General features: G+C 44.1%; 1 protein-coding gene across 1 annotated transcript in view; it reads left to right on the forward strand.

Moving 5' to 3' along the window:
* LOC139416251 (neural-cadherin-like) overlaps positions 1 to 13,423 on the forward strand; it is a 118,791-nt gene extending 105,368 nt beyond the window's left edge. The window contains exons 31-33 of the mRNA XM_071164690.1: positions 2,781 to 3,031; positions 11,495 to 11,649; positions 12,377 to 13,423. Coding sequence (XP_071020791.1) covers positions 2,781 to 3,031; positions 11,495 to 11,649; positions 12,377 to 13,030 — 1,060 coding nt within the window. The 3' untranslated portion in view covers positions 13,031 to 13,423. The remainder of the gene's footprint in view (positions 1 to 2,780; positions 3,032 to 11,494; positions 11,650 to 12,376) is intronic.
* Positions 13,424 to 14,302: the final 879 nt, after the last annotated feature.

The following is a 14,302-nucleotide window of genomic DNA, read 5'->3' on the forward strand; positions in this document are numbered from 1 at the left end:
CACGAAGAGGGCACGACAACGCACATTACTCCCCATGAGGCTGCACCATTGAGAGCATCTTGACTGGCTGCACCACCGCTTTGTATGGCAACTGCTTGGCATCCGACCATAAGACGCTGCGGAGGATAGTGTGTACAGCCCAGTACATCACTGGGTTCGAGCTCCCTGCCATCCAGGACTTCTATACCAGGCAGTGTCAGAGGAAGTCCCTAGAAATTGTCAAAGCCGCCCAAGTCTGACTGTTCTCTCTGCTACAGCATGGCAAGAGGTACTGATGCACAGAGTCTGGAACCGACATGACCCTGAACAGCTTCTACCCCAAGGCATAATACTGCTAAATAGTTGGTCCGGGTAGCTATTAACTATCTGCATTGACCCATTTCGCACTAACTAATTTGACTTATCACATACGCTTCTGTTGCTGTTAATTATCTATCCTGTTGCCTAGTCACTTTATCCCTACCTATATGTACATACACTACATGACTAAAAGTATGTGGACACCTCTTCGATGAACCTCTCAATCCAAAATCATGGGCATTAATATGGCCTTGGTCCCCCTTTTGCTGCTATAACAGCCTTCACTCTTCTGGAAAGGTTTTCCACTAGATGTTGGAACATTGCTGCAAAGACTTGCATTCATTCAATCACGAGCATTACTGAGGTCAGGCACTGATGTTGGGAGATTAGGCCTGGCTCGCAGTCGGCATTCTAATTCATCCCAAAGGTGTTTGATGGGGTTGAGGTCAGGGCTCTGTGCAGGCCAGTCAAGTTCTTCTTTGCTGATCTCGACAAACAATTTTTGTATGGACCTTGCTTTGTGCACGAGAGCATTGTCATGCTGAAACAGCAAAGGGGCCTTCCCCAAACTGTTGCCACAAAGTTGGAAGCACAGCATTGTCTAGAATGTCATTGTATGCTGTAGTGTTAAGATTTCCCTTCACCAGAACTAAAGGGCCTAGCCTAAACCATGAAAAACACCCCCAGACCATTATTCCTCCTCCACCAAACTTTACAGTTGGCACTATGCATTCGGGCAGGTAGCGCTCTCCTGGCATTCGCCAAACCCAGATTTGTCCGTTGGACTGCCAGATGGTGAAGCATGAGTCATCACTCCAGATAACGTATTTCCACTGCTCCTAAGTACAATGCAGCAAGCTTTACACCACTCCAGCCAACGCTTGACATTGCGCATGGTGATCTCAGGCTTGTGTACGGCTGCTCGGCCATGAAACCCATTTCATGAAGCTCCCAATGAATAGCTGACGTTGCTTCCAGAGGCAGTTCGGAACTCGTAGTGAGTGTTGTAACTGAAGACAGACTATTTTTATGCACTACACACTTCAGCCCTAGGCGGTCACGTTCTGTGTGCTTGTGTGGCCTACCACTTCGTGGCTGAGCCATTGTTGATCCTAGATGTTTCCACTTCAAAATAACAGTAGACAGGGGTAGCTCTAGCAGAGAAGAAATTTGACAAACTGACTTGTTGGAAAGTTGGCATCCGATGATGGTGCCCCGTTGAAAGTCACTGAGCTCTTCAGTAAGGACATTCTACTGCCAATGTTGATGAATGGAGATTGCGTGGCTGTGTGCTCGATTTTATACACCTGTCAGCATGGGGTGCGGCTGAAATAGCCAAATCCACTCATTTGAAAGGGTGTCCATGTAAGGGTGTCAATATACTAGCCAAGTTATCATTACTCTGTGTATTTAATCTCTGCATTGTTGGGAAGGGCCCTTAAGTAAGCAATTCACTGTTAGTCTACACCTGTTGATTCAGAATTATATGACAAATACAATTTCCAAAGCTTTCGCAGCATTAAGATCATCGTCATAACCTTCTAACGATGTATCTTTGGTAGCCAAGGTGTTTCCCAAAGCCTTCGTTCAAGACCATATAGCCAAAGCGCATCGTTAACATCACTTTATTCACTGAGAATCTTGGCTAAACAGAGAATCAAGATGTCTGACTGATAATCTGCCTGTCTGTGGTTGCCTATAAACTCAGAACGAAGCTAACAAAAAATAAAATGTTTCCAATGTATTTGCAATTGTTACAAACAAGTGAAGGACAAAAAATGTCTGAATTTTTTTGCCTCAATGTGTTTCATGATGTGTGACAACATGTGCGCAATGATGTGCCCAATCTATGATTTCGTACATAATTATTGGGTACGAGTAATAAGCTGCCTCAATAGCCTATTTGCAGCCGTAGGTGGTAATATATCGTCATCAGTTTTGTGGAATAATTCTAATGTTAAGGTAGGATTTGGATGGAGAATGCTTATTCAAGAACAGGGCTACTTTTCTTTAGATCCTATCAGTATCGACACATGGTCTAACAACGCACTTAGCGAACACCCCCCCCCCCCCCTGCAATGACTCATCTCTTTTGAGAATCCTTGCCGTGTGCCAACAATGAGTAAATAAAGCTAACCGTAGTGACAGGGAGTGTCTAGGCTGCAGCGTCTTTAAACTCCCCTGGACTCCAGTGTTTCCTGTCATCCCTAGCTGGGATCAGAGCATGTGAAACATCTCTGAGGCCTTTCATCACCATGGGATGTCGGGGTACTTAGTAGCCAGTTTCCACATCATCTCATGACGTCCTCAGACATAGTTGAACGTCGAATACTGACTTGTATCATGGGGTGACCTGGCTGAGAGTTTCACAGTGCCAGGATGGCTATTCCTATCCCTTATAACTACAAGTTATTTCCCTACAGATCAGGTGAATGAATCACACTCTCCACAACCTCTTCCTTATTTGCATCCCCACACAGGTGCCCCCCTGGTCACATGACGAAGGAGAATGACTCGAGCAAAGTGTGTGTCTATACGCTGTGCGTCAGCAGGCCCTGTCGCCACGGCACCTGTGTGGCCCACTCGCCTGCCAAGTACTCGTGTCACTGCTCCGAAGGCTACCGTGGGCGCCACTGTGAGGTCTCTCTGACGCTCTACCACAACAACGACAACAACACTCTGAGCCTCAGCTCTGCGTTTGCCATCAGTATCTGTGTCCTAGCCTTCCTAGGTAACTATATTGACTACGTTGTCTACTACCTGTGGTGAAAATGCCATCTTTCATCTTTACTCTCTGATTTGGTTTGATCTGGTTTTGGTTGTGGGTGGGTGTTCACAAATCTTCACTGAGTGTACAAGCCATTAGAAACAACATTTCCATGACATGATCCCTTATTGATGGTAACTGGTAAATTCACTTAAATCAGTGTAGATGAAGGGGAGGAGACAGTTCCAAGAAGGATTTTTAAATCTTGAGACAATTGAGACATGGACTGTGTATGTGTGCCATTCAGAGGGTGAATGAATACAAAATATTGAAGTGCCCTTGAATAGGGTATGGTAGTAGGTGCCAGGTGCACTGGTTTGAGTGTGTCAAGAACTGCAACACTGCTGGGTTTTTCACGCCCAACAGTTTCCCGTGTGTATCAAGAATGACCCACTACCCAAAGGACATCCAGCCAACATGACACAACTGTGGCAAGCATTGGAGTCAACAGGGGGCAGCATCCCTGTTGAATTTTTAGGGAGAGTTTGAAATTGTGATCATTTGCTCCGGACAACGGCATTTCGTGGCTAATGGCGTGTTGATATGCTAACTTGGGGGCCGACTTCCAACCATGTTTTTATTTTTGAGGGGTTGGGGGGCCCCAAAGCTTGTGCCCCCCCCCTCGCCTTGAGTGGGCTGCGGGGTTGTGTGCTATGCCAGAGATTTTAACCCAATAATGGTTGAATTGAAGACGTTTAAGCTGCCTATCAATCATTATTTTTGCAACCAGTGGACAGCTAGAGAAAAATGTTCTCTCACAACAGCTATATAGTGCGGATCCAGCCTATGTAATAAAAGTTGTACTCCATACTGTCAAAAGGGAGTTTGATTTAAGGCCACTAGTGGTGTTTTTATTGCTCAATCTAATTCATGCTGATTAAAAAATATGTATCCATATGCCTAACCTCATGCACCATAGACTTAAACACCTGAAAATGATCAACATTTTAAAGTGTTACCAACAAAAAAGTTAACAATAGGCCAATAACAAATGTAGCATATAACAGACATTTTTTTTAGATGCAAACAGTACTTTTCGTTAATGCTCAAAGCATGCCATTCCACGAGAGCAACATTTATTTTTCAACTCAAAGCAATTAGCCCAATCAGTCCTCCATGACAACAAAATCATAATCAGTAATAAGTCCTTCGTTTTGTGGTTATTCTCAGGTAAAACAATTTGGCTAATCTATATTCCCATATTTCCATTTATTTTTTCTTGAAGATCAAGAGGTATTCAATTAATTGTAATGACTGGAAATCTGACAGACTGGTTTTTAATGTAAAGATAGAGCCTAATCATATTATTATTTGTAGTAGAAAGCGATGGGTTAGAAGAAGCCTACATAACCAACCCATGAAGTAAAATGTAACATTCATTTATGGGTAATTCAAAAGTGATGTTACTGATTACAATTTTGGACAGGTAACTAGTAACTACAATGATTATATTTAGAAAGTAACCTACCCAACCTGGCTGGATACGCAGATTTCTAGTTCTGAAAACTGGAAGCTTCAATTGGTGAGGTGTGTCTACCAGGGGAGGCTGGTGAGAGAGCTATAGGAGGACAGGCTCATTGTAATGGCTGGAGTGGAGTAAATGGAACAGTATCAAACACATCCATCATATGGAAACCACATGTTTGACTCCATTCCATTTATTCCATTCCAGCCATTACAATGAGCCCATCCTCCTATAGCTCTTCTCTCCAGCCTCCTCTGGTGTCTACCTGGTAATAGGTTCTTGCAGTACCCAAAACCATCTGTGATTTTATTTGGCCATGGGGAAAGAGCTACTGCGTAAATACTGCAATGTGGATTTGATGGAATTGAGCCCCAAGTGTTCTTGGTATGGATCTCAGGAGCTGTGAGTGGCCTCAGTCAGTGGGGCTGCATGGGTCCTGGCTAGAAACATAGATTTTGATAACTCTATGAGCCACAATGAAACACCCAAAGCTTTCGCTGAGTTACAGTTCAAAAAGTTTGGGGACCCCTCAGTCATGGCCGCCTGTAGTTTGTCTTTCTTGATGTTCGTGATGTGAAATCAGACTATTATTTGTCATCCTCCTTTCCTTTCCTTTTTTATCTTGTCTGTTTGTCATTCCAGTCCTGTTATGTCCGTTTATGTCTGATTTGATCTCCCTCTGTATTTCTTTGTCATTTACTTTCTCCTACCGTTTTCATCTAACCTAAATGTGTCCATGTTTGCTGCTGACACATAGTAAGGTGTGTTGGTGTGTCCAGTGCAGCGGGCCATCTCTCCATAGAGCTACTTGTATACTGTTTATGAGTCTCTCTGTCAAAAACAGGGTTATAAATTGGTCTGACAATTCAACACACAGTCTCTGCTACCTATATAACTGATTCAACAGCACAATACCTCCCCGGGGCATGTGGCTGGTGTATTGCAACAGCCACATGAGGTACAGATCAAATGCTATACTTCAATATTTGATATGATAATTACAAAGATAACAAACGGAGGCCTTGGCATCACTCACAGACATTCATGTGTTGAATATGTAAATGAAACTGCATGTTGCAGTCATCTAATGTACCTAGTAGTTACTCTAGTTCCTGGAATTTATCACCTGCACTCGAACTTTTGACCTTTTGAATTAGGCGAATTCCTGAATATATCAAAATGGAAATGGGAGGTCACATGAACTTTTCTTGAAACATCTCTGTGATGGGAAATACAGTTCAGTAGCGAGCAACACCTTCTGTCTCTAGCATGACTCAGGCTACAGTTCTTAGACTGGGCTGTCTGTAACCGGATACTGCGGTTAGAGGTCTTTTGATAACTGTTCAGGTTTTAAGTTGTTCTCCTACTTTAAGTCCTAACTGAGGGAGCGAGTCAGCATCCGACAAGGCTTGTTGGAGATGACAGGGTTGTCTGTGTGTGTGTGCGCGCAAGTGACAAACAAACGCCTGGACAAAAAGTCACAGACAACACACATCCCCCACAACACACTGAGTCGGGCTGATGGCCTGCTGCTTAATTCAACTGGAACTCTCCGTCTTTTCTCCTCTGCCTCAAACTCCAATAAAAGTTTAAGTGATCATCCATAATTCAGATTTACATAACCCCTCACAGACTGGCTGATTGCCAAGTTCAACATGTGCCACTGACAGAACCAGAGACAGGCAAAATTTGCCATCTAAGTATGCTTCATTAGGCCTGTTGAATGGGTTTCAAATTCAGCACTGAAAAGCTTTATTGTCCATTACATTGACATTTTTACTGTGTGTCGTTGGATTTGATATTCAATGAAGAGGACATTTCCTTTCCATATAGAATGGAGGTAAATAGTTGTTGAAGTGACTGTATTTTTGAACATACTTTTCTTAATAAAACGTCACAGCATTTCCCTTCTCTCATCTGTCTTTGTCTTGTCCTTTGTTTCTCCTTTTATATTTTCCCTCCATGTTATATGTTGTGTAATAACATTTACTTTCAGACATGCATCAACAATGTCATCATACACTTTTGCATATAAAAAACGCCTTCCTAATATTGAGTTGCACCCCCCTTTTGCCCTCAGAACAGCCTTAATTTGGCAGGGCATGGACTCTACAAGGTGTCGAAAGTGTTCCACAGGGATGCTGGTCCATGTTGACTACAATGCTACCCACAATTGTGTCAACTTGGCTGGATGTCCTTTTGGTGGTGGACCATTCTTGATACACACAGGAAACTATTGAACGTGAAAAACCCAGCAGCATTGCAGTTCTTGACACAAACCAGTGCACCTGGCAGCTACTACCATACCCCGTTCAAAGGCAGTTAAATCTTTTGTCTGTAGCCATTAAATATTTTGAAATGCTCACGTCTGTAGCCATGAAATGCTTTGAAAGGCTTGTCATGGCTCACATCAACACCATTATCCCAGAAAATCTAGACTCACTCCAAATTACATACGGCACCAACAGAGCCACAGATGATGCAATCTCTATTGCACTCCACACTGCCCTTTCCCACCTGGACAAAAGGAACACTTATGTGAGAATGCTGTTCATTGACTACAACTCAGCGTTCAACACCATAGTGCCCTCAAAGCTCATCAATAAACTAAGGACCCTGGAACTAAACACCTCCCTCTGCAACTAGATCCTGGACTTGCTGATGGGCTGCCTCCAGGTGGTAAGGGTAGGTAACAACACATCCGCCACACTGATCCCCAACACGGGGGCCCCTCAGGGGTGCGTGCTCAGTCCCCTCCTGTGCTCCCTGTTCACTCATGACTGCACAGCCAGGCACGACTCCAACACCATCATTACGTTTGCTGATGACACAACAGTGGTAGGCCTGATCACCAACAACGATGATACAGCCTATAGGGAGCAGGTCAGACACCTGACCATGTGGTGCCAGGACAACAACCTCTCCCTCAATGTGAGCAAGACAAAGGAGATGATTGTGGACTAAAGGAAAAAGAGGACCGAGCACGCCCCCATTCTCATCGACGGGGCTGCAGTGGAGCAGGTTGAGAGTTTCAAGTTCCTTGGCGTCCACATCACCAACAAACTAATACACAATGACACATTGACTCTGTACTGGTACCCCCCCACTATTGTTTTTTACTGCTGCTCTTTAATTATTTGTTGTTCTATCTCTTACTTCTTTTGGGGGTATTTTCTTAAAACTGCATTGTTGGTTAAGGGCTTGTAAGTAAGCATTTCACTGTTGTATTTGGCACATGTGACAAATACAATTTGATTTGATTTCAAAACAAATCAAATCAAATTTATTTATATAGCCCTTCGTACATCAGCTGATATCTCAAAGTGCTGTACAGAAACCCAGCCTAAAACCCCAAACAGCAAGCAATGCCGGTGTAGAAGCACGGTGGCTAGGAAAAACTCCCTAGAAAGGCCAAAACCTAGGAAGAAACCTAGAGAGGAACCGGGCTATGTGGGGTGGCCAGTCCTCTTCTGGCTGTGCCGGGTGTAGATTGTAACAGAACATGGCCAAGATGTTCAAATGTTCATAAATGACCAGCATGGTCAAATAATAATAATCACAGGCAGAACAGTTGAAACTGGAGCAGCAGCACAGCCAGGTGGGCTGGGGACAGCAAGGAGTCATCATGTCAGGTAGTCCTGAGGCATGCTCCTAGGTCTCAGGTCCTCAGAGAGAGAGAAAGAAAGAGAGAAAGAGAGAATTAGAGAGAGCATACTTAAATTCACACAGGACACCGGATAAGTACTCCAGACATAACAAACTGACCCTAGCCCCCCGACACATAAACTACTGCAGCCTAAATACTGGAGGCTGAGACAGGAGGGATCAGGAGACAGGAAGAGCTTGTAACAGGGCCAAACAGGAAGAATATAACCCCACCCACTTTGCCAAAGCACTGCCACTGTCAGCTGTGTGTCTGAATGTTTAGAGATATAACAACACCAGCACTGCCACTGTCAGCTGTGTGTCTGTGTATGTCTGAATGTTTAGAGATATAACAACACCAGCACTGCCACTGTCAGCTGTGTGTCTGTGTATGTCTGAATGTTTAGAGATATAACAACACCAGCACTGCCACTGTCAGCTGTGTGTCTGTGTGTGTCTGAATGTTTAGAAATATAACAACACCAGCACTGCCACTGTCAGCTGTGTGTCTGTGTGTGTCTGAATGTTTAGACATATAACAACACCAGCACTGCCACTGTCAGCTGTGTGTCTGTGTGTGTCTGAATGTTTAGAGATATAACAACACCAGCACTGTCAGCTGTGTGTCTGAATGTTTAGAGATATAACAACACCAGCACTGCCACTGTCAGCTGTGTGTCTGAATGTTTACAGATATAACAACACCAGCACTGTCAGCTGTGTGTCTGAATGTTTAGACATATAACAACACCAGCACTGCCACTGTCAGCTGTGTGTCTGAATGTTTAGAGATATAACAACACCAGCACTGTCAGCTGTGTGTCTGAATGTTTAGAGATATAACAACACCAGCACTGCCACTGTCAGCTGTGTGTCTGTGTGTGTCTGAATGTTTAGAGATATAACAACACCAGCACTGCCACTGTCAGCTGTGTGTCTGAATGTTTAGAGATATAACAACACCAGCACTGTCAGCTGTGTGTCTGAATGTTTAGAGATATAACAACACCAGCACTGCCACTGTCAGCTGTGTGTCTGTGTATGTCTGCATGCGCACGCGTGTGTTTGTGTGGACACTTGTCTGTCATGTGTGTTTTTCCTTGTCTGTATCTGTGAATCCGCAAGCGTGTGTGTGTGTCACAGGATGGTGCTGAGGGGAGGAGGGATCATAATAATGTCGGGAATAGAGTGAATGGTATCAAACACGTGTACTATTCCATGTATTCCGTTACAGCCATTACTATGAGCCGTCCTCCCCAATTAAGGTGCCACTGGCCGCCTGTGGTGTGTGTGTGTTCGTCCTTTGTGTTCGAGTGTGTGTGTGTGTGTGTGAGTGCGTGCGTGCGTGCGTGCGTGCGTGTGTGTTCGTCTGACTCTGTGTGTGTGATAAAGCACCACTGCTGGGCGTGTTGACTGATTGGCCCGTAGAGGTGTGTTTGATGTGAGGTTCAGGTGATTGGAGGTGTGTGTGGATAAAAAGAAAATGGTAAGCACTGTGGAGGTGGTAATATTGTGGCTGAGGGGGGAGTTCTGAGTACTGCTGGGATCCCAGCTCATCTGGATTCCATCGTGTTTCTCTGGGTCTGTACGGCACAGTGGAGGGCATGCAGCAAGGTTAGCTGATCAATAGAACCTGACAATAAACCTACCTCCAGCACACACTGAGTAGGCATAGCTGGAGGTCTACCTTTTCCACTTGTTGCAGTCGATGTTAGCTGGTTACAGATCTGTTTGTGCTCTCTTTCCAACTCCTATGGTCCTGTGGCCATTGTCATGCTACAATTACCATAGAAGTTGGCAAGAGAGCACAAACCGATCTGGAACCAGGCTAAATCAAAGTTAGGAAGAGTCAGATAACGTTCTGGTGCCTCATGATGGACCATGATGATAGAAATATAATCATATAGAATATAAATATTTAACAACTTTTGGATGAGTGCCTTGAGTAGAGACAAATAATTCAAAGTCAAATTCCAGCCACAGACAGTGAGTAATTTTCAAACCACAATTATATGAAATGTATTTTTGCTGATTTTGAAAACCTATTCAGTTGAGTGACCTTGATGAGTGTCACATGTGTTCAGTAAACCATTACTTAAGTCCAATGTAACTGCTGCAATGCACCCCTCAATTATTAAATGGATGAGCCGATGCTTCCAACCAAAAGGCGATAGAAAACGTACAAGTTCTGATGCATCACCTTTAGAGTGAGAGATAAAAGCCGTGCAGAGTCGAAAGAGACACGGAGAATGAAGGACAGAAACACAAAGAGACTAACAAGAATGAGCGAAAGATGGAGAGAATGAGACAGATAAAGAAAGGAGAAAGGAGGCGAGAGGGAGATGGCAGACAGTAGAAGAAATATTGGTAGAGATTAATGGATTTTAAAGGTCAGCGCAGCATACTGTATAATTCAACACATAGATGTGATTGATGTCAGTGCTCTAGCAGCGTTCACACAATGCTATTACAACATTCCTACAACACTCCCTCGATATTCCTGGGAGCTCTGGCCACAGTGGCTTTGACTTGGACATGCAGAGAGTGTTGGTTTTTTGAAGAGAAGTGTAAGGGGTGTCATCTTTGATATAGGATAGAAAATACAGGAGAACGTGGTGTCTCAGTCTCTGTTGCTTTTTGTCTTCTAGCTCCGGGTCCTCATTAGCCTTGATAAGGACAGACTGACTGGATTATTGCATATAACAATGTGGTGGTAATTTACTCTGCCTATCCACAAGGATCATACGTGTTTACTGTTGTTTTTTCTTACAAAACAAGACCGGTTTAGTGCTATTGGGTATCCAATTTATTGTATGGGTGTATGTATGGTGGCCATTTTGGTGTCAGAAATATTTTCTAGAGCCTGGGGCTGGTCTAGTGGGTTGTGCTGCTGCCTGGCACATGCAGCACATATAACATACATGTTGGCGTGATATTGAATCCCACTGCCCCCAGTCTGTCCATCTATCTATGTATCTCTCTCCACCTCGCTCGAGGCCTATAAGTGGACTACAACGGATCTTTTTACACAGGCAGCCCAAATCTCTTCCCACTAATTGGTATTTTGACTAATCAGATTGACTAATAGCGCTGCATGTGTCAACGCAGCCAATTTGGTGCACAAAATGTGGCTATCTGGTTCTCTCCCCTCCAATCCAAGCCTCACTATCCATTTCATGTAATATCATTGCACACTCTGTCTAGGACACTGCAATTTTTTATGTACATTTCTAACTGATAGAACATTGGGTGAAACCTTCTACCCCTCTTCCCCGGTCCGCTGCCCACCTCCCAACGTGTTCTCTGTCCCCGCCCAGTGCTGATGCTGGGCCTGTCCCTCTACTCCTGCTGGAGGAGACACAAGGGCCTGAAGGAGGGCATCTACCACGTATCCGCACACCACGGAGAATGGGAGGACATCCGAGAGAACGTGCTCAACTATGACGAGGAGGGTGGAGGGGAGCAGGACCAGGTACAGATACAGACTCTGAATCCCAGTATGTCCTTCAACACAACTACCATTATCTCTCCATAACCTATGAGTCATAAGACCACTACAATACAGAATACAGTGGAATACAACTTGATCGATTCCCTTAGGGCAATGAAGATCACAACTCACAGACACAGGAGAAACCATACAAACCATAGATAAACAAACTGTATATAAACGAAGCAAGGCGTGGGAAGATTCACAGAGTCACAGTTCACATAGTGAGTGTTCGTCTGGCAGCTCTACCAAACCTGGTGGACTGGTGTTGGTAGAGGCTTGGAATTGAACACCAAAAGAACCATCCTAGCAGAATCATTTGGAAAATAATGTCAGAAACCAATACTCCTTAATAATGCCTGTATTTGCTTTAATAGCACGTTTTTCCCCACTGCAATTAGATAATTAATTACAAGGCCAATCAATGGGGCTGTTGCTGCCAACATTGCCACTTAGGCCTCATGCTTTTTTCTTAGGTAGAATAAAAATCCTCTCCAGTCAAAAGCACAGCAGACTGGCATTTTTCATAGTCAAATATGATTATAAATTCAGGTCCTGCTGTTGAGTGTTTTCTTTTTCTATTCATCTCTTCGTTTTTATAAGCAGCTCATCTCTAATCAACTCTCTCTAATCTTCTTCATCTCTCTTTCCCTCTCTCTCTCTGTCTTTGTCTCTCCCTCTCTGTCTCTTTCCCTATCTCACTCTCCAGAATGCCTTCAACATGGTGGAGTTACAGAGGTCTCTGCGGCCCAGTCCAGCCCAGTCACTTTGGTACAGCTACCCACAATGCATCATACCCTCATCCTACCCTCAGACGACCAAGCCCCCAGACACGAAGAATGGGACCAAACCAAAAGGACCAAACGGACCCAAAAACGGCAGCACAGCAATCGCCCTGCGCCTGGCCCACCCTCCGTCCGGGTCAGCCACCCTCACCTCTCCCATTGCAATGCGGCGTTCCCACAAGTCCCTGTCCTTCTCCAGTCAGGACCTGGCCCGCTACCTGTGTGAGGTCATCAGGGACACAGACCACTCCACGGGGGACAACCCCGGCTACATTACCTCACTGCGTCCCCTGTCCAATAAGGCGCAGCGTGGCAAGCTGGCCGTGCGCTCGCTCAGCTCCCTCAGCGATGAAGGTCAGGGGTCGGAGGTTAGGGTTCATGGGGGTCAAGAGAGCCTGAAAGGTCAGAGATCCCAGAGCCCACGGCTGGACATTCTCAAAGCCCTGCGAGCTGTTGCCAGTGAACTCAGAGTGGACGGTGCTGTGGACTCTGCTGCCGCCAAGAGCACAGAGGGACAGAAGGACAAAGTGAAGGACAGAGAGTGCAGGGCGCAGCCCAACTGTGAGAAGAGCGGATGAGACTGGAGTCAGAAGATTGGAATTCACACTTGGATACTGAGTTCAAGGATATTGGGGAGAGGATGTTCAAAGGCAGCATCTCAAAAATTGGAAGTTGTGAAATGTTTATATCGATTAATCCAATGATGGTGTTGGGGGAAAAACCAAAGGAGAATAAATATTTAAGAAATGTACATTTCTGATTTGTAACCCCTTTGAAAAGTATTCTACGGGTGGATTGTGGGAAAGCTGTGACGCTTTAACTTGATATTATATATTTTACAACCAATCTGGAAAAGTATAACCTTTTTCTTGGCAATGCCCTGTATATACTCCATATGGAAAGCACCTTTTGACCCTTTGGTAACACCAAAATGGCATTCATTTTGAACAGAAAGCCTCACAAAAACATATGTAAAAGAAGGCAAAAGTATTTGTTGATCATTATCGTAATATGAATTCTGTGAAAAAAAAAATATTTGTTTGTTTTGATTTAATTCTAATAAATATCTTTGATAATATTCTAGTTATGAAATTGTTTCCTTAAAGAAATCAAAAAAGATTTGTGAATTTATGTTAGTGATAATAAGCCAAAAACTATCTTTGAAGTTCTGTTTTGATCAAATATTTTTTTTTCACCATCCCATTTTCTTTATCAAAAGCTATGCTGGGTAAATGCATGCCTGTATTCCTCAGCAAGTTAAGTACCTCAATACCGACTCTTTATGCTCCACCTCTTATTTACTGATTCATAACGCTGTCTAAATATTATATGCTATTAAAACACACTTGTCTAGACTGGAAAGTGTTTGGGTTGAGAACCAGGACCAGTATGTCCCAATATCTTGACTGACTACCTCAATCCCGTGCTTATTGTCTCTCAAACTGTTCAACCATGAACACGGGCTGTTGACCCGGGTTGGAAATTCAGCTGAAAAAGATGCTAGCATTGCTATAAAAGGAAGCTTAGAATCCAACACAACATGGATAAGGTAAGAACCCAGAAAACACAACCACCACACAACGTCACCTTCAATGTTGTGGGACTTAATGTGCCATCACCCCGAGAATTTGAAAAGGAATCCAATGTCCAACATGTGACTCTAGCAGCTAGCAACAAGCTACAGTATATTAAAATATGATGATGATTATGGTAATAGGGTGGCAGGTAGCCTAGTGGTTAGAGCGTTGTGCCAGTTACCGAAAGGTTGCTCGATCGAATCCCCGATCTGACAAAGTAAAAATCTGTCATTCTGCCCCGGAACAAGGCAGTTAACCCACTGTTCCTAGGCC

The sequence above is a fragment of the Oncorhynchus clarkii genome, chromosome 1 (genome assembly GCF_045791955.1).
Source record: "Oncorhynchus clarkii lewisi isolate Uvic-CL-2024 chromosome 1, UVic_Ocla_1.0, whole genome shotgun sequence".
Taxonomy (NCBI): Eukaryota; Metazoa; Chordata; class Actinopteri; order Salmoniformes; family Salmonidae; genus Oncorhynchus; species Oncorhynchus clarkii.